This window comes from Bos indicus x Bos taurus, chromosome 15 (assembly GCF_003369695.1).
Source record: "Bos indicus x Bos taurus breed Angus x Brahman F1 hybrid chromosome 15, Bos_hybrid_MaternalHap_v2.0, whole genome shotgun sequence".
NCBI classification, from domain to species: Eukaryota; Metazoa; Chordata; class Mammalia; order Artiodactyla; family Bovidae; genus Bos; species Bos indicus x Bos taurus.
Genome location: NC_040090.1, coordinates 39,881,657 through 39,906,016, shown reverse-complemented (window position 1 = coordinate 39,906,016; position 24,360 = coordinate 39,881,657). Strand labels below are relative to the sequence as shown.

Genomic DNA, 24,360 nt, shown 5'->3' with positions numbered 1-24,360 from the left:
TCATCTTCTGTCTTTTCTTTTAGAAGAACTACCAGTACATGTTTCCCAGGAAAACAGTAGTTTTCTGTTTCTGTACCAGTTTCTATACCAGAAGTACTGGTAGCTCTTCTAAATATCCAAGCAAAAGTGCATTTCAAGAGCTTTCTTCTTAGAGTTTCATGCCATGGAACTATATGGCTTTATTTTTAGAACTTCTTAATTCTGCCTTACTAGAACCTGTGCCACATAACCCCTACATTATTGCCACAAATTCTAAGATGGGACGGTCTCTTTTTCCTATGGTTCTCCTTTCATTTCATCAACCAGTTTCTTCTTTGGCCAGAATAGCCATTCTCCTACTCATCTTAATCACCCGTGGAACATGAAAATGTCAGCATACTAGGTCGGGGGCTTGTCAGTTGCTCCCAGTTACCTGACTAAGACTTTGCACAGGTGCCAGAGTGTTTGACGTCTTCCACAGTGACAGAGTGCTGCTTCTGTGCTAGAGTTGACCCCAAGAGAGTCCTGCCCTCCGTCTCTGTTGGCTGGGGCCCATGGCGCTCAACAGTAATGTCACACCTGGCATCTCTCCTGCTGACCCTGCCTGCCTGTTTTCCATTGAGCATCTCACTTTGAATGCCTAGAAACAGGGTTCCTCATCATCCCCCCCTCAGGAATCCTGTTTCTCTGGAATAGTTCAGACTCCTCTCATCCCCGGGTTCTCCTCAAGTGAGTCCTACTCACTGACTCTTAATCTCATGTATACATATGTTAGGTACGTATATAACATCGACATACATACATAATTGTAAGTGCCTGAAACAAATTATTTTGGTCCCTTACTTGTTCTTCTCCTAAGGAAACATCAGGCATCTACTCTGAAAGTGTACACAAAGAAGAGAGGAGACAATTTGAGAGACTGTGAGTGCATGTGAATTAAACACTTTTTCAAATTCAAAAACTCAGAGGTGTGTGGGTGTGGAGCACCTTGATCAGTCACCCTGATAGCTGTTTTCTTTTCTCAAAACTGTGAAGTTGAAAACACTCAGGATAATGAAGTAAACGTTTAGCCTTGAGAGTAACTGGGCTGGGTCTTGAGATTCCAGAAAGGGCCAACAGGCCTGTATAAGTCATTCAGATCAGTTCAACAAAGTGTATAGCATGTGAGACCCAGAGCATGCCCTGTAGGCATAAAGAAAATACTAGACTTTTATTCAAGAAGTTCATAGTTCATCCTCCAGCCAGGGTACCAGGAGTGCACCTGTAGTTGAGTAAATTGGATTTATTACCTGTTCAGCAAAGGAAGATGTGTACCATGACGAAGCATGCAGTATCTCAGCAAGAAGAGTGTTAGAAAAGTCTTACTGTAGAGATTGAGGCTTGTGGTAGGTGATTTTGAAGAAGGTTCAAGGACGTGGGGCTTTGCTATGAATTGGGTGCTGTCAGAAAGTTGGGTGAATTCTGTGACTGTGTGTCTTAGTAGAGTTTATGTAAAGAGAGATATAGCTATAATTAACAAAGTGGCAGCAGTCAGCAGTCACTCATCATCTAGGAATAGGGGCTGTTTTATATATATATATATATTTCTTTGGGCAGTGCTTGTGTTTTATGTGTGTTCAGACATTACAGAATGTTATTATTATTTTTTTTTTTTTGCTTTGATCCATCATGGTCACAGAATGGGCTTGTCTGCTGTTGATGTCTGAAATTGCCTACAGTTAAGAGAACACCAAGCGCTAACTGTGAGTGCCAGGCCAGCTGGTAGCAACACCAGATCTTTTCTTGTTCTCAGATGTGGTTTGTAGGTTTCGATTAGCACTAACTAAAGTTGAGTAGAAATGGTACTTAGTGGGAGTTGTTACCCATTTCTGTTCCAGTCCATTCAAGTAGGACCTATTAAGACACAAAATTTCAATATAACTCTTGATTAAGGCCAGGTGTGATAAGTGTAATTAAAGAAGTTCAGACAGTGTATTCTTAGCAATGGAGATGATAAGAGAAAATGCTTCAGGGACAAGGGCAGCATTTGGCCTGGGCTTAGAATAGGTTGGATTTAGGTATGTGAAGTTGGACGGAGAAGCAAAACCATTGGAATAAGCAGATTTTGGGGCTAAGAGGCAAGACATCAGAAGGCAGGCTCAAAGCATGGTGAGAAGTCTAGTTTGGCTGAATCGGGGGTATATAATGGGAAAGAAGTGTGAAGAGGTACTTTTGGGCTAGATTATGGAATTTGGTTGTTTAGGAGTTCAGGTTGTAAGGAGGGAAGATCAGAATTTGTTAAGTACCTACTGTGTGTGCTGGGTGCTTTGTATATGTTATCTTATTTAATCTGTAACCCTTGTAACAACTCCAAGAAGGAGGTCTCATGATAGCCATTCTACAGATGATGAAACGAGCTCTAGAAAGGTTGATTTAGCCTCCACTCAAATGTTGGGTGCACAGTGAGAATCTCTGACTAAAGTGGTGGTTCTCATTTTACTTCCCTCTGCCTCCTCCTGCATGATGCAGTCCCTTGTCGATAATGGGAACCATTGAAAGCTTTTGATCAAAGATATGGCAAGACTAGTTAGAATTTTGCTTCAGGAAGATTACTCTGATAACAAACAGTAATGGTTAACATCTATTGAGTATGTGGACCAGACCCTGTGCTAAGCAGCTTAGACCCACAAATATCTCCTTTAGTTACATGTAGTATGAATTGGGAATGGAGAGGTTGGTAAGAGATGAAGAAAGAAATCTGACTAAACAGGCAGAAAACATTAAGGAAGTGGTCAGCAAAGTAGAGTTAGGTAGGAGGGGAATGTGACAAGATGGGCCCTCCGAGGAGACTGGTGAGAAACAGTCAGCTATTGTTGGAGCCGCCACCTTAAGTAATGCTGAATTAAATATGGCCTCGAGAATGTCCTCAGTATTTCGGGAGAGGCTTTCATATCTTAAAGGACTGGCCATTAAGACCTTTCTTGTATTGTGGTAATCAGAAATATAAACACATCCAGTTCTTTATTGATTTACTTGCCCTGAGAATGAAATGCTGCAGATGGTTTAATGTTGCTTTCAGAAAGCTCTTTTGTTAACAGCGCTAGAGTTTCTGTTTTTGTTTTTAGCAGTGGGGCTGGTTATTAACAAGGGAAAGTAGAGCTTCACTCTGTAAAATCCATTAAGTTTTTAGTCAAGCTTAAATGATTTGCTAAGTGAAATTTTAATAATTAAATAAACCTAAATATGGGGAAAGCTTTCAATAAACAATTGGGATTTGGTCAAGTCCACTTTATAGAATACTTAAGTACATATAGAGATAGGAAACACAGCTGTTTTCTATTTTGGAAGGTCTGCAATTTTAATGTTCTGACATCTTTAATGTTCTGATCTCTCTAGCTGTTTGTTTTAAAGCTTTTTTTTTTTTTTAAATCACAAATCCCAGCTTCCTAATTTATCTCTCTCCTCCTCCCTTTCCCTTTTGGTAACCATAACTTTTCCTATGTCTGAGTTTCTGTTTTATAGATAAATTCATTTGTATCTTTTTTAAAGATTCCATATATAACTGATATCATATGATATTTGTCTTTGTCTTTTTTCACTTAGTGTGATAATCTTTAGGTTTATCCATGTTGCTATAAATGGCATTATTTCATTCCTTTTTATGGCCAAGTAATATTTCATTGTGTATATATTGCCATATACATGAGATTAGTATGTGCACACTGCTGCTGCTAAGTTGCTTCAGTCATGTCCGACTCTGTGTGACCCCATAGACGGCAGCCCACCAGGCTCCCCTGTCCCTGGGATTCTCCAGGCAAGAACACTGGAGTGGGTTGCTGTTTCCTTCTCCAATGCATGAAAGTGAAAAGTGAAAATGAAGTTGCTCAGTTGTGTCCAACTGTGCAACCCGATAGATGGCAGCCCACCAGGCATCCATCCATGGGATTTTCCAGGCAAGGGTACTGGAGTGGGTTGCCATTGCCTTCTCCAATATGCACACTACTATATATAAAATAACCAACAAGGACCTACTGTATAGCACAGGGAACTATACTCAATATTTTGTAATAACCTATAAGGGAAATATGAAAGTGTGTGTATATGTGTTTATATATATATACACACACATATGAAACTGGTTCACTGTGCTGTATATCTGAAACTAACATGACATTATAAACCAACTATATTTTTAAAACCCACAAATCCTTCTATAATGTAGCTGTAAAGTAATTTTAATATTTTGTAACATTTATAATAGTGGAAAATTGTGATAAGATATATAAGGAGATGCTATAAAGCAGTTTGAGTGAATGAACTAGAGCTACGTATATTGATCTGGTTACATTTCTAGGTCAAAATATTAATCCTCACCCAGAAAAAGCAAAAAGAGTTGCAGAAACATCAGTACAGTGTGATACTGTAATATAAAGGTTTTTTTAATTGTTAAAATATACATGACATTTATCATTTTAACCATTAGGTATACTGTTCAGAGGCACTAAGTATATTCACAGTGTTATACTACCAGTATCCATTCATCATATAAAGTTTTAAAATACTCAGACAATATTGTGTATTGTTCATGGATGTATACTTGCATAGTGAAGCATACATTCTGATAATAAGCATAATAAAAGCATACATTCTGATAATAAGAACTAAATTCAGAGATGTGGCTATCTCAGTGAGGATGGGAGGAAGAGACACAAGGGGCTCCAGTTAACATCTGGTGGTAGGTAGTAATACAAGTGCTCATGTATTATCATCTGTAGTTCTTTTTGTATACTTGCGGTCTTTTCTTTAAATTTTTTTCTTAAAAAAATCATTTCAACCAGACATCTCCAAGTGTTTGCTTGCCATTGACTTTTTAGGCATCCTGGACTGTTCAGTTCTAAGAAATGTGGTGGTACCAAGATCTAAGAGGTCAGGTTACTCCCTATTGAGAACAGTTAACTTTATGGAAAAATCTATTCCAGATTCAGCATTCTGAACTTAGCCTGCCATCTCAAGTGTACCTTTGGTTACAGGTGTCAGGGGTTATAGATCCAAAGCCTAATTGACTCTACAAAGAAAAGAAAATACAGGAGGAGAGCAGGTTTTGAAAGGTGAAAACGAATTTCATTTCATAGCTTTGAGTTGATAGACACACCAAAGGATATATACTAATGGGATTCAGAGATAAGAGATAAGAGCTTGGAGGAAAGGTTAGAACTAGAGCCTGTACATTTTGGAAATTATAATGTATGCTTTGAGAATGAATGAATTTACCAAAGGAAAAAGAATGAGGAAAAAACAAAAGATGAAACTAAATCTTGAGGAGAGAGGATTAAAGAACAGGTGAAAGAGATGGAAAGAAATAGGTTGACGGACAAGTCAGTGGGCCAAGATCAGGAGAGTGATATGCCACAGATGTCAAGGCAGGGAAGTTTGAGAGATTTGTTCAGATTAATCCAGTATTTATGGAACGACTGCGGTGATCATTTTTTTGTGTAGCAGAGGAATCTTATCAGTGAGAATTGAGTAAAAGCCATTGGACTTGATAGTTACGGTATGTTACCCTGTTGCTGTAACTATACTTCTTGTCTATAATCTCTTTAAATGCAGAAGTTCTTTTTATTTATTTTAATCTGTGTCTGGCATATTGTTAAGTGTTCAGTAGTAAATATGTAAAATGTTACATTGAATATAAAATGCACAGATTTATCCTAGGACATAAAATATGTTTTCACCGTGTAGCCTCTCTCTTCCATTGCTGTCAATTCCCCCTCCTGCCTTTGAAAATAGTATTCTCTACTTTTTCAGTGTTTTTCCCTAGGGATCTTAGTTCCCCAGCCAGGGGTCAAACCTGTGCCCCTCATAGTGGAAGCAGAGATTCTTAAGCGCTGGACCACCAGGGAAGTCCTTTTAGTGCTTCTTTGATTCTAATTGTAATCTCCAGTTTGTGTATGCTAAGTTGCTTCAGTCACGTCTGATTCTGTGCAGCACTATGGACTGTCCAGGCTCCTCTGTCCATGGGGATTCTCCAGACAAGACTCCTGGAATAAGCTGCCATGTCCTCCTCCAGGGGTCTTCCTGACCCAGGGATTGAACCCACGTCTCTTAAGTCTCCTGCATTGGCATGCAGGTTCTTTACCACTAATGCCCCCTGGGAAGCCCATAAACACCAATAATCTCCTTTAAAATCAGTTTTATTATGTTTCTCTACTTCTGGCCACATCCTTCAGTGTTGCTTTTTAAACCCCTGTATTACACTTCCTTTCTTCCTCCCATTCAGTTCAGTTCAGTTCAGTCGCTCAGTCGTGTCCGACTCTTTGTGATCCCATGAATCGCAGCACGCCAGGCCTCCCTGTCCATCACCAACTCCCAGAGTTCACTCAGACTCATGTCCATCGAGTCAGTGATGCCATCCAGCCATCTCATCCTCTGTCGTCCCCTTCTCCTCCTGCCCCCAATCCCTCCCAGCATCAGAGTCTTTTCCAATGAGTCAGCTCTTCGCATGAGGCGGCCAAAGTACTGGAGTTTCAGCTTTAGCATCACTCCTCCCATTACTCACCCTTTAACCCAATATAAACAAGACAAATCTAACAGTCACGGCTGTACAGAGGTGGCATGGGCTTCCTGGGGGGCATACTGAGTTTTCTGTTTGGTATTTGGCAGAATCATGACCGCCGCTTAAGGGAAGTTGAGGGTATTGAACACAGGTGGTTAGATAGCTCTTTTAAAAAATGTCAGCCTTACTGAGATATAATTCACATACTGTGTTACATAATCAGTGGTTTTTAATAATAGTCACAAAGTTGTACAACCATCATCGGAATCAATTTTAGAACATTTTAATCATCACCCCTCAAGGAAAAATAAAACCCATACCTGTTAGCAGTCACTTTGTTCTGCTCCCTCTCCACCCTCCTTCCCTCTCTCCACCAAGCAACCATGAATCCACTCTGTCTCTGTGGATTTGCCTAATCTGGACATTTCATATTAATGGAATCATATGTGGTCTTGCATGACTGACTTTTTTCCCTTCACTTAGCATTATGATTTCAGAGTTCATCTCATACTGTAGCATGTGTCTGTACTTCTTTCCTACTGTATGGCTGAGTACTATTCCATTGTATGGATATAGCACATCTGTTGATTAATCAGTTGATGCACATTTTACTGTTACGAATAATGATGGCTTTAAACATTTGTACATAAATTTTTTGTGTAAGCACATTTTGGCGGCATTCTGGCGGCGGCAGCCTGAAGAGGCTGGGTAGAATTGCTGGGTCACAAGGAATTGTTTACCTTTTTGAGGAACTGCCAGACTATTTTTCAAAGCAGCTGCATTATTTTACATTCCCATCCAGCTGAATATGATAGTTCCTTTCTCCACATCCTCCCCAACCCTTTTTATTATCTTGTCTTTTTGATTATAACATCCTAGTGGGTATAAAGTTGTATCTGATTGTAGATTTATTTACTTTACATTTCTTTTTCTTATATATTTGGATACTTGACCTTTATGAGATATGATGTTTTCTTGCATTTAGTGGATTGTCTTCACTTTTTAAAAATGGTGTCCTTTGCAGCACAAAAGCATTAAAATTTGATGAAGTCCATTTAATTTTCCGTTGGTTGCTTGTGCTTTTGGAGGCATATCTAAGGAAGTGTTCCCTAATATAAGGTCACAAAGATTTATGTTTATGGTTTTTTCCTAAGACTTTTATGGTCTTGGCTCTTATATTTAAGTCTCTATTTTGAGTTAATTTTTAGAAATTTAATGTGGTGTGAGGCAGGGGGTCCAACTCATTCTTTTCTATGGATGTCTTGTCCCCATAGCACTTTTTGAAAGATTGGATGGCTTTTAAGGCTCCTTCTGAGTCTGAAGTTTCTATGATCCTTTGTATCATAGTGATTTCTGTTACTGCCATTATTATCCAAACAGATGTACAGTCAAGATTTCATATGTTGGCCATCCTTTTCCCAAGAATACGTTGTGTCTAAAAGCAGGGATAACTATTATTAGTCTTTTATCAGTTTGTTCTAGATTTCTCAGTTGCTTTCAAGTCTGTCCTCCTCTGACTTTTCTGATACTGGTTTGCTTCTGGATGCCTTTGACCAGCTAAGGGTTTTTTTTTTTGTTTTTTGTTTTTGCTCCTTTTGCACATAACTTTCACATATCCCTCCACCGTTTTTTGGCATGGGGACTGTTCACTCAACTTAATTTTATTTATTAGCTGTGTCATTTAGATAGCACAGGGTTTCTTCTCAAGCCTAAATACAATCAAATAAAAATTCCCTCTGGATGTGCCACCAACACCTAGAATTTAACATGTGCAAATAGGTGTTCAGTCTTCCCCTAACCATAAGCCCTCTCAGTTTTCCTCATTGTTCTCTCTTGGTATCTTAAACCAACCTTTAAGTTTTCTAAACTGTCCCCCTCATTCATTCTTAAATACTGCAGATCATTACAAGGTAAAAGCCCTTGGATCCATTCTTTCCTTTCTATAGGTATAGCTGTCACCTTGCTGATTTTCTAGATCCTAGTTTCTGTGTTTGGTCTTTACTCAACTGCTAGAATAATCCCCCTCAAACACCCTTCTTGTTAAATCGCTTCCCTGATCCTAGACCCACAGTATTGAATCTGTATGACACAAGTTAGCATTTAATCTACCTGCTTTCCTTTCCTTGCCTCTTGTTGCTTCCCTAGAAGGACTTGGTAGTTGGCCTTGTTTATTCTGTCTTTCTTTGTTCGCACCCTTTTCTCATTGCACACATTCCTCTTCTAGTGTGCTTTTGCTTCTCTTCTCTTCTGAACCTCATTCCCTCCAATGATTGATCCCATCTGACTCCTTTCCTTTTTTTGGCATTCTTTGAATACTTAGACATTTAGTTTGTCTGGTAATAAGATCCATGATACTCTGTTCATTTTTTGCTGTTTGTTTTGGGTATACTACTTTTTAAAAGCCTTGCTTCATGTGGGAACCATTGTTTCTATTTCATTTATGTCTCTCCTCCTTTCCTACCTACAGTACAGAGTAATAATAGCTGTCCAGTACATCTTCTTGGTTGATGGAGCTATATAAGTTTTGGGGGGAGGGAAATGTGTGATGTTTTGCATCATCATCGTTTTTCAATTTTAGAAATGCAAAATAAAGCCTTTTGTGCCATTACTTGGTTTTAATTTTTTATATTTTGTTTTATGCCAAGTTTTGAAAATGGTGTTCTCAGTACAGTAAGATGGAACTCAACAACATATTACTACAGACAGTAAATCTACAGTAATCTCCAGCTATATCAGATTCACTCAAGAAGATGGTTAGCTTTTTGGATGCTGGCTAAGTATTTGTTCTAAGTGCGTGATAGCCTTAAAGCTAGTAGTCACCATTTAAACTATTAAGATCCTTGACAGTTTAATAGCAAAATAGTCACCAGCACCCAGAATAAACTTCCCAGGTGGCTCAGTGGTAAAGAATCTACCTGCCAATGCAGGAGACCTGGGTTCGGTCCCTGGGTTGGGAGGATCAACTGGAGGAAGAAATAGCAACCCACTCCAGGATTCTTGCCTGGAGAATCCCATGGAGAGGGGAGCCTGGCAGGCTGCAGTCCATAGGATCTCAAGAGTCGGACACAACTGAGTGACTGTGCACATGAGCACGGCACCCAGGATAAGGGGTAGTGACCTGCTGTCTTTCTTCTATTGTCTGAAGCTGTGGTTTTGTTGCTGACCTCCTCTTAAAAAGAAGCATTGCTTCTCATAATTTCCATGTCATCCAAAGTCATTAACAGGAGGGAAAAGAGGATCATTGGGGTGGAGCTTGTCCAAGAGAAGGTACAAAGCAGAGGGCAGCTCCTGGCCAGTGGCTAGCTGTCCACTCTGTGCCTGCCCACTCACTCTCTCTCACCTCAGGAGCAGCAGGTTGACTTAAAGATAGTCCTCAGTTCATCACATCTGATTAACATAGTCAGTGCAGGCTTGCTTTCTTCATTATTTTCTTTTTAATCCTTTACCTTCAGTCTACATGCCTGTTCCTTTCTCCTGTTCATATGCACCCACTCTAATGTGTCTGTTTTATGTTCTTATGCCTACATATTTGTTTGAAAGATAATGTAGTATAATTATGGTGTGTCTTTAGCTTACACATGGTATTTGCTTATTTATTGTTTAACTCAGTGCTGTGCTTTTAAAAATATGTTCATGCTTCTGTAGGTACATCTAAAGTGTGTTTTCTGAAAGCTACATGAAATTCCATGTTTGTATCTACTCCATTTTGATTTTACATTCTAACAGTTATGGAGATTAAAGTTCCTTCAGGCTCCCTACTACATCATCACAGGGAACATTCTCACACAGGTCTATAAAGCCTCTTGCTTGAATTCAGATATAGACAGCCTTATCTGAGAATTTCTCTGGAACTTATCCATCAGTGTGGGATCACTGGATCATAGGATATACCCTTAACATCACTAAGTACGGCCGTGTCACTAATAGAAGCCTGCGTCCGTGTACATTCTTACCCATAGTGCACGAGCGTGCTTGCTTCCCACATCTTGCCAGTACCTGCTCTTACCCACCATTCTGATTTTTGCCCTTCTGATAGGTATAGTGCTATCTCATTGTTTAAATTAGTATTTTTCTTGTTGGTTTTACTTTGATCATCTATTAATATACTTGTTAACCATTTGAGCTTCTCTTTCTGTGAGTTCCCTACTCATATCTTTTGGGCATTTTTCTATTGGGCTTCCTCTGATGTTCATATTAAATTGTAGGAATTCCTTGACTATTCCAGAGGTTTAATGCCTTGTCAAGTTTAGATACTGCAAAAGCTTTTCCTTCTGTGTCATCTGTCTTAACCCTGTTCATGGTATTCTTTATTGAACAGAAATCCACAGTTTTATTGAAATCAAATCCACCAGTTTTTTTTTTTTTACCATATAGTCTGTATTCTCAGAGCCTGAATCAGGAAGTCTTTCTGCTCCTTAGTCTTTTCTGTCAGTGGTTTATCCACAGAAGCCTGTTTACATGGCTTTTGAAGACATGACCTTCCTTTATTTCTCACCTATGACTTGGAGGAGGCTTGACAGTTGGTGTTTATGTTTGGTTCCCCGATGGAGGAAAACTGTGAGAAAATTGATGTGCGCTCCTTTCTCTAAGCCCTGTTCTTCCACCCACAGAGATGAGCCCCTGTGACCCTGTTTGTACTACACGAATCCTGTCTGCTCAGCTGCCGCTGATTGGAAAGTGTCACATACCTACCCAAGCTAAGCCCTCACAATCTTCCTGCAGGGAATTTGGAATTATGACCAATCTGCTGACCCCTTGAAGGACATGCAAATTGAAGGGTTTGGGGGTAAACATCTTCATGTTCAAGGAGAAGCTAGTACAAAGTAACAGAGAAAAAAACAAAGTAACAGGGAAAAAAAGCCTTCTGGCCCCATAGAGAGGGGGAATGATTGAGGTACAGTGTGAGAGGAGCTGTCTTGAATCCTGATGGCTTTCCTATTTCCAGTTGTATTCTCTTCTGAGACCAAAATTATATATATTGCATTTCCTTACATGTATTAGTTGGGGTGGCTAACTGCGCTAATAGATAGACTCTACAGTATATCATGGCCCTAACACAATAGAAGTTTATTTCTTACTCACATGAACAGGTCCAGATGGTGCTAAGTTGGTGGGATGGCGACAGTGGAAGGCTCTGTGCCACACAGTTATTCAGGGACTTGGGTTGATAGAGGCTCTGCCGTTTTCAACACTTGACTCCCAAATGCCTCCCTAGGTGTCAGCATCCAGCCTGAAGAAAGGAAATGAACACAGAATTCAATACATGAGAAGTTGTATAGCCCAGGCCTTGAACTGGCACCTGTCATTCACTTTGCTTTGACTGGGTCTCATTCACATGGCCATATTTAACTGTATGGGAAGCTGAAAAATGTCATCTACCTGTGGACCAAAAAAGGAAGAAAAAATGGGTTTAGTGAATAGCTAGAGATTGCCACATAGTGTTTATTACTCTAGTGATACCTGTAAATCCTTATAATCAAGTTCCAGTTTTTTCTTAAACTTGTTTGAGTTGGCTTCTATTATTTGTATCTCAGTATGTGACATGTTTCAAAATAGCTGTATTTAAAATAGTAGAAGAAATAAAGACTGATTCATCTATTTTCTCAGGGAAGTTGGGTCGATTTCCACCTATGATGCATCAGCAGCAGGCACCCTCAGATGGCCAGACCCCTGGGGCTCGTTTCCAGAGGTCTCACCTCGCAGAAGCCTTTGCAAAGGCCAAGGGATCAGGTGGAGGCGCTGGAGCAGGAAGTGGTGGAAGAGGCCTGATGGGGCAAATTATTCCCATCTATGGTTTTGGAATTTTTTTATATATACTGTACATTCTGTTTAAGGTAAGTGGAATCATCCTGATTGTATTACATCAGTGAAAATCTATTATCATCATAATGAGAATCATTGTCAGCATTAAAACCCTTTGTATTTCAGAGTCCTTTTTCAAATCTACCGTCTCTTTAAATTTTGCCTCTTCTTTAGAAGATACTTAAGATAGCTGTTATCTCAGTTTCATAGATGAGAAAATCTTCACTCAGAACCCAAATAATTTGCCCCAGAATTCACAACTAAAAATGTAGAAGCAGGGCTTGAACCTGGATCCTTCTAATTCCTAATCCATTGAGCAATAAAGTTCAAAGCCTACCCTCTTGCTGCCCTACCTGGTTTTTTGACTGGGCATCTTTGCAAGCTGTAAAGGCATAAAGAAGTTCTAAGAAGAACTTTATCATTAGGGTTGGCATTGTGATTTCCAGGTAATCACTGAGGCCAAATAGTGACTGTGCCAACACCACTTTTTCCTCCTTTTACCAGGAGTGCTATTTTTAATGTCAGTTGGAGTAATTCGCTCAGTCGTGTCGACTCTATGACTCCATGGACTATAGTCTGCCAGGTTCCTCTGTCCATGGAATTCTCCAGGCCAGAATACTGAAATGGGTTGCCATTTCCTTCTCCAGGGGATCTTCCTGACCCAGGGATTGAACCCGGGTCTCCTGCATCGCAGGCGGGCCCTTTACCATCTGAGCCACCAGGGAAATCCTAATAGTAGTGGTTCTCCTGAAACAGAACTGCCACATCCTGAAACTAAGCCTGATATTTCCTAGTTCTGAGGAGACATGATTTGGGTCCTTTTGAAAGTAGACTCCTAATTAAGTTCCATGTCTAGGCAGGCCACAGGCCTTAGCGCTGCAAGCAGAGGAAGCAGATTCTTTTTGACCTCCTAACTCGAGTACGAGGTCACTTTTCTCCTGCCTAGGAATTCTACTGGCAGCCTAGGTTGAGTCTTCAGTGAGCATGGGCAAAGCACATGACTTGTGAAGAGAGTGTTTTCTTGTGCCTCAATAATTTTTTACTTGGGAACCTTCTGTTGGCTTTTGTTTTTTGAGGTGTTTCTCTAACGTTGCTGCTTGATTTGATTTCTCCCAACCTTTTTGTTTTTTTTTTTAATTTAATATGAGGGGTTCCGTGACTTTGAGGTTCTGAGCTGCTGTTGATGTGCTGTACCTCCTTCACTTCTCAGCTCTCAAGGGGGAAAAGTACTGCAGAGGATCGGAAGTGCTCTACTGCCACACCTGGAAACACCCACAGGAAAATTAGTGAGTGCCCTTTCAGTATTTCTTAAGTTTCATTGAGTCAGACAGCTGTAAAGCAGCCAGAGTGACAGTCTGTGGATATGCCTTAAAAGCATTTCTCAAAAGTTGTCCCAGTTTAATCGGATGGTGTTTTTACCTTAGCTGGCTTCCCTGGTGGCTCAGATGGTAAAGAATCTGCCTGCAATGGGGGAGACCTGGGTTCAATCCCTGGGTCAGGAAGATCCCCTAGAGGAGGAAATGGCAACCCACTCCAGTATTCTTGCCTGGAGAATTCCACAGATGGGGTGTAGTCCATGGGGTTGCAAAGAGTCGGACACGACTGAGCAACTAACAAACACACACTGGGAATTCTCAAAAGTTTCCATGTTGATATTGGGCTTTTAAGGGACAGACAGTTATGCAAAGTACAGAACTGTCAGTTCATTTTTTGTTAACATATATTACAAATTAATATTTTACACTTAGAATGGGTTTCTTCTCATTTCCAGACTTCAGAATATTGGCAGCAAATCTCTTTATTTCACATAGAGGAAAACTGAGGCAGTGAGATCAAGTCAGTTGCCAAAGTAAGTTATTAGATCTAGGGATAGAGTTTAATACTTCTGACTCTTGAAACATGATCATCAATTATTTATGGACCAACTAGCATATTCTATGCTCTCTGGAAAAATGAAATGTATATGGCATGACTCTTCACTCTGAGAATTTATAGTCTAGGATGAATGTTAGGAAGATACAACTGGTGAAAAGTTTATTGCCTAGAAAAAAGGGAGTTGGTGAAAGCCTTCTGGGAAATCATGTCTAGCTGTGGAGGAGGCCAGATAGGGAACTTGAGTAAGACACAGCCTGAAACAGGGCAGCTGTGTGAAAGAAGGCATGAAGAGTAGGTCAGTTAAGCTGTATTGTTGAAGGCCTTGGAGGCCAAACTATCCTGTGGATACTGAAGCCTCATCAGAGGTTTTTTAAAAGAAAGACATCATCAAAATGAAGAAAGGCTGCGCTACTGAAGCATCTGCCCTCAGCCATAGTTGCTGTTTGTATTTACTCTAGAGTCACTATGAAAATAGATATCCCAGTGGCTTCTGCATCCTGAAATCTTAAATATTCAGATTTAAGTGACTGTAATCCTTGCTGTATTCTTAATTGAGATAGCGTCTAACCAAAAGTGATGGTAAACACATCATAAAATTTTTGAAAAAGATTTGTGAGCTAAAGAGTAACAAATTCATAATGTCACATAATGCATTTAAAACAGAAAGAAGTAAATAAAATGAATTCCTAAGAGCAGCTGTCTTATGATGTAGTACCAGTTGTATCAACTTTTTACTCTTTGATTTTGAATCATACACAAAATAAAAATAACCCAAGCGTTTACATGGCACAGGTGTTAATTGGATGCAGAAAAATATGTTATAAAAGTACTAAAAAGCGCTTGAAATGTTATATTTTATAGTGACCCTCTAAATATATCTCTGTGGGATGACACTCAGATATGAAACAGAATGTCTAGATTATCTACATAATGAACAACATTTTATTTTCCTGTTGCTTTAAAGTTTATTTCATGTACTGATTGAGTGATTTACTTTTTTGTTCTCCTTTTAGGACCGTAGCATTAGTTTCAGTAGATGTGCTCCTTTCTGACCTTTTTTGAGAAGAGGGCAAGGTTACACAGTTCAAGCACAGATGACTGAAGTGGAAAACCTGGGGCACGAATGTGTCAGACCTAGTTCAAGTCTTTTTCTTTTGAAGAATTAAACTGTTATCTTCCATATGTTTTCAGATCTTAGGTACAGATGAAACAGTGCTCATTTCAAGGCTTTAATACCTTTTCTGAAGACCTTTACCAGATTTGGTACTTCATCCTCAAGTATTATTTGAATTAGAAAGATGATGTTTACCTTCATTTCTTCTTGGCTGACTGTGTAGGGCTGTGTTTTTCACTTGTAGGTGTTTCTTTGGCTGGTCCTGCTGTATTTCTGTGTGTAAGAGCGGGTGATTTATTCATCAGTTTCTCAACGTGTATCCTTTAGATCTTGGTACCTAGACCTCAGTACCCTTTGTGTCCTGATTGGATTAGGTGCACAGCCTGTCAGGCTCTTCTCTGAGTCTCAGGACCAGCCTGGATTATTGTAGAATGTCACAGCCAGCTGTGTTTCAGAAAAGAGCTTAAGGGGTTGTATATGATGGTTCTCAGATTGATGCTTATTTTTCAGCCAATTTTGAGCTTGTTCAACTGCAAGAAAAACTGAAGGAAACAGAGGAAGCCATGGAAAAATTAATCAACAGAGTGGGGCCTAATGGTGAGAGGTATGTTTTCACATAACAGGGATCAGACTGTTGCCCATTTAGAGAGTTAATTCAAAATTTTATTTTTCTTTGATTTCTGGCCCACTTGATTTCACTTTATATTATTGGTATTATTCATTTGCATATTATTTTTCATTTAACATTTCCATTTTCACACTTTCAAGTGTCATTTTCAAGAGTATATGTTCTCTGTTGTGCAACGTTATTGTGAGAGGGAGTAAATTTGTGAGTGGATGCCGCAAGGTAAAATGACTGGGTTTTAAGGAAGTCATTTCCTAGCTGTCTAAAAATGGCATTATCTTAAGTAAAACAAGAAAGCTATTAAATAGTGTGCTTTCTGTTTGAGACAAAATGGAGGAGCCCAGGTATGCTCAGAGTAGGCATTTGCTTTTTGTTGACTGTGCCAGAACAGAACTGGGTGTGTGAAGTAGGTGTCAGGAGCCAAACTAGCCCTTTAGGATGCACCATGGCGCAGACACACTCCTTTTGCTGCAAGGCTGGCTGAGGACCTGAAATGGTGGCTTTGGGGATTAGTGGAAGTTGGCATCAACTAAGAAAATGCGGGTGTAGGAACGCGAGAGAGGAGAAACCAGAATGTGAAATTGAGGACAGAGGGATTTGGTTCATGCTAGGCCTTCTGACAAGGATGGGGTAGGAACTGGGGTGAATGGCATGCAGGAGGTCCCATGCAGGAGGATGTCTTGAGAGGTCCCTCCTGTAGACTCAGGGGCTCAGTGCAGAGTCTTGGCCTCAGAAAACTGCTCTACCTTGGCCCCTTCTGTTTGCCATCCATGGTGCTGTTAGTGCCCCGTACTCTTTTTCCCTGCTTTCTGGCTCCTGCCTTGCCCATCTTTGGCTGGATATGAAAAAAGTAAACATCCTCAAATTATAGTCCCTTGGTTTGGCTTTTCGCTGCAATGTCTACATTGCTGCTGAAGTGACCTTTTTAAGAGTGATCCCTGCCTAGCTGGGCCCAGCACCCTTGACCTTCTTTTGGCCCAGAAAGCACAGTGACCATCTGGCCTTCTCCAAAGCAGTTGAGGTAGGTGTACATATCTATACATGAGTATATCTGTGTGAGTGAGTAATACTATTTGGTGTTATTAGCAGTTACTAATAACCAAGCTGTAAGCTAAATACGTACATTATCTGTTTCAGTGTTTCGTATGAATGTGACTAAACTAGTTTGTGCAACTATATGTTTCTGGCCTTTTCTGCCCTTCCCCTATACCACTCAGTCTGGGTGGGCAAGTACCAGACTTTTATAGACCCTTGTGCCTCAGAAAATATCATACCCTGGCCTGGTCTGTTTGAAGCCCTGCTGCTGCTGCTGAGTCCTTCAGTCGTGTCTGACTCTGCATGACCCCATAGACGGCAGCCCACCAGGCTCCCCCATCCCTGGGATTCTCCAGGCAAGAACACTGGAGTGGGTTGCCATTTCTTCTCCAATGCGTGAGAGTGAAGTCGCTCAGTCATGTCCAACTCAGCGACCGACCCCATGAACTGCAGCCTACCAGGCTCCTCCATCCATGGGATTTTCCAGGCAAGAGTACTGGAGTGGGTCGCCATTGCCTTCTCCAGTTTGAAGCCCTAGGCAACACCTAAAGGTCAGAAAACTATCAGTGAGTATCTGTGGGCAGGGCCTCCTACCTGGGAGACCCAGTCACTTGGCCTTGGGATAAAAAACTACGTGAAGATATTTTCTCAGTATTATTCACTGCTGTTCAGACTCCCTTATCTCAGATCAAATAATGCTACCATGCATCCCATCTGTCCCATTGTCCAGGCTAGGGGTGCAGTACTGTGACTCCTAACTACTGTCTGTCCTCCTTGTGCCAGCCAGCATTGCGTCTCCACATTTCATGTGCAAAAGCAGAGGAGTTGTGTGTCTCCTCCACCACCCTGCCATCACCATTGCATATGGAGTTGTGCCATGATCACTGTTTGTGGGGCAACAGGCCCTAGCTCAGAGTATTTACTCCTTGTCAGATGCTGGAGTGGGGACTCTCTGAGGACACTTGGATTGCACTGCCTCATGTCAGCGGTTGTGTAAAATAAATATTTCCACAGTACCTATCAGGAACCAGGGATCAGCTCTCCTTTCACTCAAGAGAGCATAGCTTGTGTCTCCCTTTCCCAGATCTCATTTTCCAGTCCACAGGAGGTGACTTTCTCTCTGAAACGCCTTAATCTAAAACCTTTTATCCTTATGGGTAGGCCCTATGGGTCTTACATCTTCAAAATTGCAAGGGCTAGGTAGCCACATGTTTTATATTCTTGTCCTTTTTATATTTAAATCCTTTAACCTTAGTTTCTGTAGCATTTGTTCTTTTACAAGTCTGTGCTTCTAGGGTTATTAGAAGAGCCCAAAATAACCCAGTATTTTTTCTATCAGATCAAGATTTTGTCACATTGCCAGGCTTCTGGGGGTCAAGGAGAGGATTGAAGACAAAGAAGACATGTTCATTTGCAGCCTTCCAAGTCCTTTTATATAATATCACTCCATAACTGTAAGATTTTACTTAAAATTCCCAATATATGCCACTTCTAATACTTTACTTAGTGCTTATGAAAGAATCAGAATATGGGAAAACTTTTCAGACAGCTTTCCCCTGTGAGCAATATAAGTCTGCACACATTTTAAAATAATTAGGCCTCCTAGAAGGTTGGTATTGAGCCATGTTATGTCTGATATTAAGCAAACTCTCTAGTCCTGGGACACAAAGACTAAGGAAAGGATCTCGGAACCAGAACTGAGGTGTCCTTATTTCTGTCCTTGTGATCAGCAAAATTTCCTTCCTGGAGCAGCATATTCAGCTGTAATTATTTTCCTAGAAGCATGGAGCGCCCCGAGAGGAGACATGAGGGTGCAACCTCTGGCAGCAGACACCTTGGCAGGCATGTTGTATATGTGGGACTGCACGTTTCTGGCAGGCATCGTTGGGATATAAACTCTGCGAGGACAGGCTTAGTCTCTTGTCTGTTCACTGCGTTCACATAGTAGGTACTAAGTAAATACTTGCCATTGAAAGAGTATATAGTCACTTTTGAGGTGAGCATTTGTACTTATCATGGTAGAAGAGTAAATGCTACCCGTTCCCTGTTGACATCCTTCTCTTCCTTTCCTGATCTTTGTACTCAGAGTTCTGTAGGACATGTCACATAGATAGCTGCTCTTTTCCTCATCAGACAGTAAATGTCCTTTGAGTGAATGAACATCCAAAACAGAGCTCATCATCTGCCCACAGATGAGCCTATTCTACCTGTAATGTTCCCTGTCTCAGCAAACAGCTCCACCAGCTACTTAGTTGCCCCAAAGAGAAATTAAATGTCATCTTAGATTCATCTTTTCTTCACTTCTCATATGTCATTAATTACCTGTCCTGTCATTTCTTCCTGGTTAATAAGTGTCTCCTTGCAAAACATTCTAAACTCTGCCAGGGCAGGAATCCTTCTTATTCCTGGTGCCTAGCACAGGACAGCAGTAGGCTCTAGAAAAGTATTAGTTGAAATGGAAGAATGAGTGAGAGAATGGAGAATGCCTTAACTTTTTCCTTAAAGAAATTGGTGTCTTTTAATTTTTTTTTTTTGGTCCATGTTGTGTGCTATGTAAGATCTTAGTTCCCTGACCAGGGATTGAACCTGGGTCCCCTGTATTGAGATTATGGAGTCTTTGGACTGTCAGGGAAGTCCTGAGAATGCCTTTACTTTTGACGTAGGTCAGAACTAACTCATGTGGTTTCTTTTCCTCTAATTTGCCTCCCTTCACTTTCTGCTTTCCAAACCAGTGGATTACATCTTTCAGCCTTTCATTAGGTCCCTGTTGCTTTTGATTAAGAGTAGAATGTTTTACATGACTTACATAGTCTGGGCTCTGCATATCTCAGTTGCTTTATCTTTCCCCATTACTCTTTCTCCATGTCTGTGATCCAGCCACACTGAATACGTGGTTTTCCTCTGAAGTACCTGTGCATTTTTGCTTCTAGGACTTTGCATATACTTTTTCCCTTGGCTTGTGTGTTGCCCCAACCCCCTCCCCACAGACACTTATTTTATTTCTTAGTTGTCTTAGAGGTCTCAACTTAGTCATCATTTCCTCTGAGAGCTTTTCCCTGGACCCACAACTTGGTTAGGTGTTCCTCCTACATGCTCCCAGGCCACCTATGTTTACTGGATATTGTAAGCATCGTGTTACTTCCTAATCTTTTGTTAACTTTTCTGGCTTCCCTAATGCCTTATAACCTTCTTGAGAATAGGGAATTTTCATTATTCAGACTTGCATTCCTAATGCTGGCACATTTGACAGTGTCTGTACATGTTAAAAGAATGAATGAGGTAGATGTAAAGAAAGTACTTTAAAGCAGACATTTTCAGCAACAATTAGAATATTTTTGGTACCTATTTTGATTTGTACAACCCTCTATGGTTGTCAGTTGCAAGTATTATTTTCTCTGTAAGGCACTGCATCTCAGAGAGAAGAGGTGTGCTCTAGGAGTGTGTATTAGTTTTCTGTGGCTGCTGTAATGAATTATCCTGACCTTAATGCCTTAAAACAACACACATGGTTATCTTACAGTTCTGTATGTTAGAAGTCCTACATTGGGCTAAAATCAAGGTGTTAGCCAGACTTTTCCCTGCATTCTAGAGGCTCTGGGGTACAATCTTTCCTCGCCTTTTCCAGATTTTAGAAGCTGCCCATATTCCTTGGCTCATGAACTCTTTACTTTTCACAGCCAGCAACAGTGAGTTGAGACTTTAGCTTCTTCTGCCTTCCCCTTCTACTTTTAAGGACCTTCATAAATGCATTGTGTCCTCCCAGATAATCCAGAATACAGCCCAGACTGGTAGGAATATTATAGCATCAACCAAAATAAAGCACAGAAGAATGAAGATAAGGCTTTGCAATATGAGTCATGAGTTCAGCTTTGAGTATGGTTGAAGAAACATCAGAGCGTCCGTGTATTGTACATGGATGGCTGAGTCCCTTCACTGTCCACCTGAAACTATCACAACATTGTTAATCGGCTCTGCTGCTGAGTCGCTTCAGTCGTGTCTGACTCTGTGCGACCCCATAGACGGCAGCCCACCAGGCTTCCCCGTCCCTGGGATTCTCCAGGCAAGAACACTGGAGTGGGTTGCCATTTCCTTCTTCAATGCAAGAAAGTTAAAAGTGAAAGTGAAGTCGCTCAGTCCTGTCTGACTTCGCGATCCCATGGACTGCAGCCTACCAGGCTCCTCCGTCCATGGGATTTTCCAGGCAAGAGTACTGGAGTGGGGTGCCATCGCCTTCTCTACCCCAATACAAAATGATATGTTTGAAAAGAAAAAAAAGAAACAGAACGTCCATGTATGATATATAGCAGCAATAGTAAATTGGGGTATTGTGGTCAGAACAAAGGACTCAAGTTTGGAAGTGTCCATTTGGCTGGGAGTATGAGGGGGAAAAGATGAGATTACCAAATCCTTGAAGCATGTTATGGCATGTGGCCATTGCCAGCAGTCTTCTGCTGGTCTGATTTCTTTTCTCATTTGAGTGATGTTGTAAGACACTGTTTCATTCTGTGTTTAACTCTTGGATTCAGAACTTGATGACTCCTCGGAGTTTTGAAGCATTCAAAAGTCTGAGTTGTCTCCCAACTTGACCTTTTATTTTTCTAACGTCTTGGAATCAGCCATACCCAGCCTCACCTAGCTCACCTGTTCGTGCAGTTGCTAATGATCCTGGGCCACTAGGACATGGTTTTGAAGGGTGAATTTAAGATTAGCTTTAGTATAGTAACAAGGCCTCCAAGTAGAAATGCCCAGGAGGTAACTGGAGTTATGAGACTGGCCTTTGTGTGAGAAGTCAAGATTAGAGGTAGAGTCTGAGCATCATGTATGTAGAGGTGATGGTTTAGTCTGTGAATTGGGTCTGCTTCCTGAGGACATGCCTATAGGAGTGGATAAACAGGAGCCCTAGGATTGAGCCTTCAGGAAAACCATGTTGTAGGAGGAGGACATTTCAAGGAGAAGATGGGCTGTAGTACAGAGAAGTCAAGAAGAATGAAATGTGATAAAAAGACTTTTGGACTTAAGAGTAAAGTGGTCGTTGGAGAATTCCTTAGTGGTTCAGGGGTTAGGACTCCATGCTTCCATTGCAGTGAGTATAGGTTTGATCCCTGGTTGGGGAAATAAGGTCCTGTGTGCTGTGTGACAAAAGGGACAAAAAATAAAGTGGTCATTGATTTTCACAAGGTTTGGTAAAATGATGGAGTGGCAGCCAGATTTCAGGGATGTAAAAGAAAATGGATGGTGAGGAAGTGGGGACCAGTCAAGCGAACACATTTATTGAGCACTTAAAATGTTCATGGCAGTGTGCCTATACTGTAGTGAACTTATCTCTGACATCCAGGATTATCAAACCAAATTGAGACAATGAGGAATCCATGAAAGTGCTTATTGCAGTAAATTCAGAAGATGTACAGTGGACCATGATTAATTGCCTAATGCATGATGCAGACACGGAGTACATTTGAGGACACTTTAGTTTGGAAATCTCTAAGCAAGCTTCTCTCTCCTGTTTCTGCTTTTCTTAGCCTACCCATATCCCTTTAAATTAAGGGCTCTGATTTTCTGTGAATTAGAAAACAAAGTCAAGATTGTTGTATTCAGTAAAAATCAGAATGTACTAAGTACAGTCCAGAGAAGTACATGTGCAATGTGTCGTGATAATCACGTAGGCTCTTTGAGCTAAGGGTGACCCAGCTGCCCCAGAAGCCTCCCACAAAATGAGTTGTCATAACAATAAGAGTTAGGGGTTATGGAACAGATGCATAGTTAAGGTGAGTCAGGTCTCCTCTGCTGATGGAAAGTATAAAGCAGCTGTTCACATCCATATAGAACAGACAGGCTGTCCTCAGTTCATGGCTTTGAGACCATTTATTGTAGAAAAAGTGGAGCTCCTGGGGTTTTTATTTTCCTCCCACTGAGATTTGTAAAAATGTTGCACCTGCATTTTCCTCAGTTAACATCTTAATGTTGACAGGACAAGCAGTTTTTTCTTCTTCCCTGTTAGTCATTAAGGGTAACATAATGTAGGTTAAATGTAAAAAGAAACGTAGGCTCGGGACTGGGAAAGACTGATGACACCTCCATGAAGCTGGTACAGAATATATCATTTTTTCCTCTTCATGGGTGTTATATTGACTTCGAGTGCTTTGGGGTTTTAAGAGGAGAATAAGTAGCCTCTGTTAAATCCTGCCAGTAGATAAAACTGGTCCCAAAGCAGACAATTCTCAGTCTTCTGAGTGGGGCCTTGCCTGCCTGTCGATACGACGCAGCGCTTCCCTCTCAAATAGTCACATGTTATCCTTGAGCCTCATCTTACTCATGCAGGCATTTCCCCAGAGCCAACACAGCTGAATGAGGGGGTCACATACAGGTTTTCTTAAACTGTGGAACTTGAGCACTGTGCTTCAAGAATTGCACCGAATGTTATTACAACTTAGGAGACTAGTTTTAAGTAGAGTGCTGACATTAACTAACAGTGAATAAATATATAATTTCTTCTCCATGGGCCTCAGTTTCCCCAATTCCTTTGGTCTAGATGATTTTCAGAATGATCCAACTCTCACATTTTAGGATATGTCTTTATTTCTGCACAAGTAGGTTCAGTCTGGCAATTCTAGGGTTGGTCTCAGATCAGATCAGATCAGTCGCTCAGTCGTGTCCGACTCTTTGCGACCCCATGAATTGCAGCACACCAGGCCTCCCTGTCCATCACCAACTCCTGGAGTTCACTCAGACTCACGTCCATCGAGTCAGTGATGCCATCCAGCCATCTCATCCTCTGTCGTCCCCTTCTCCTCCTGCCCCCAATCCCTCCCAGCATCAGAATCTTTTCCAATGAGTCAACTCTTCGCATGAGGTGGCCAAAGTACTGGAGTTTCAGCTTTAGCATCATTCCTTCCAAAGAAATCCCAGGGCTGATCTCCTTCAGAATGGACTGGTTGGATCTCCTTGCAGTCCAAGGGACTCTCAAGAGTCTTCTCCAACACCACAGTTCAAAAGCATCAATTCTTCGGCGCTCAGCCTTCTTCACAGTCCAACTCTCACATCCATACATGACCACTGGAAAAACCATAGCCTTGACTAGACGAACCTTTGTTGGCAAAGTAATGTCTCTGCTTTTGAACATGCTATCTAGGTTGGTCATAACTTTCCTTCCAAGGAGTAAGCGTCTTTTAATTTCATGGCTGCAGTCACCATCTGCAGTGATTTTGGAGCCCAGAAAAATAAAGTCTGACATTGTACAGGAGACAGGGATCAAGACCATTCCCATAGAAAAGAAATGCAAAAAAGCAAAATGGCTGTCTGGGGAGGCCTACAAATAGCTGTGAAAAGAGAAGCGAAAAGCAAAGGAGAAAAGGAAAGATATAAACATCTGAATGCAGAGTTCCAAAGAATAGCAAGAAG

The 24,360-nt window shown here is 40.9% G+C and overlaps 1 protein-coding gene across 4 annotated transcripts in view; it reads left to right on the top strand.

Annotated features, from left to right (window-relative positions):
• RIC3 (RIC3 acetylcholine receptor chaperone) overlaps positions 1–24,360 on the top strand; it is a 64,928-nt gene that overhangs the window by 21,858 nt on the left and 18,710 nt on the right. For 3 of the 4 annotated variants that reach the window (XM_027563200.1, XM_027563198.1, XM_027563199.1), the window contains exons 2-4: positions 12,119–12,345; positions 13,524–13,599; positions 15,813–15,906. The exons of the other annotated variant lie outside the window; for it this stretch is intronic. In XM_027563200.1, the coding sequence (XP_027419001.1) occupies positions 12,119–12,345; positions 13,524–13,599; positions 15,813–15,906 (397 nt within the window). The remainder of the gene's footprint in view (positions 1–12,118; positions 12,346–13,523; positions 13,600–15,812; positions 15,907–24,360) is intronic. 4 annotated transcript variants of the gene reach the window in all.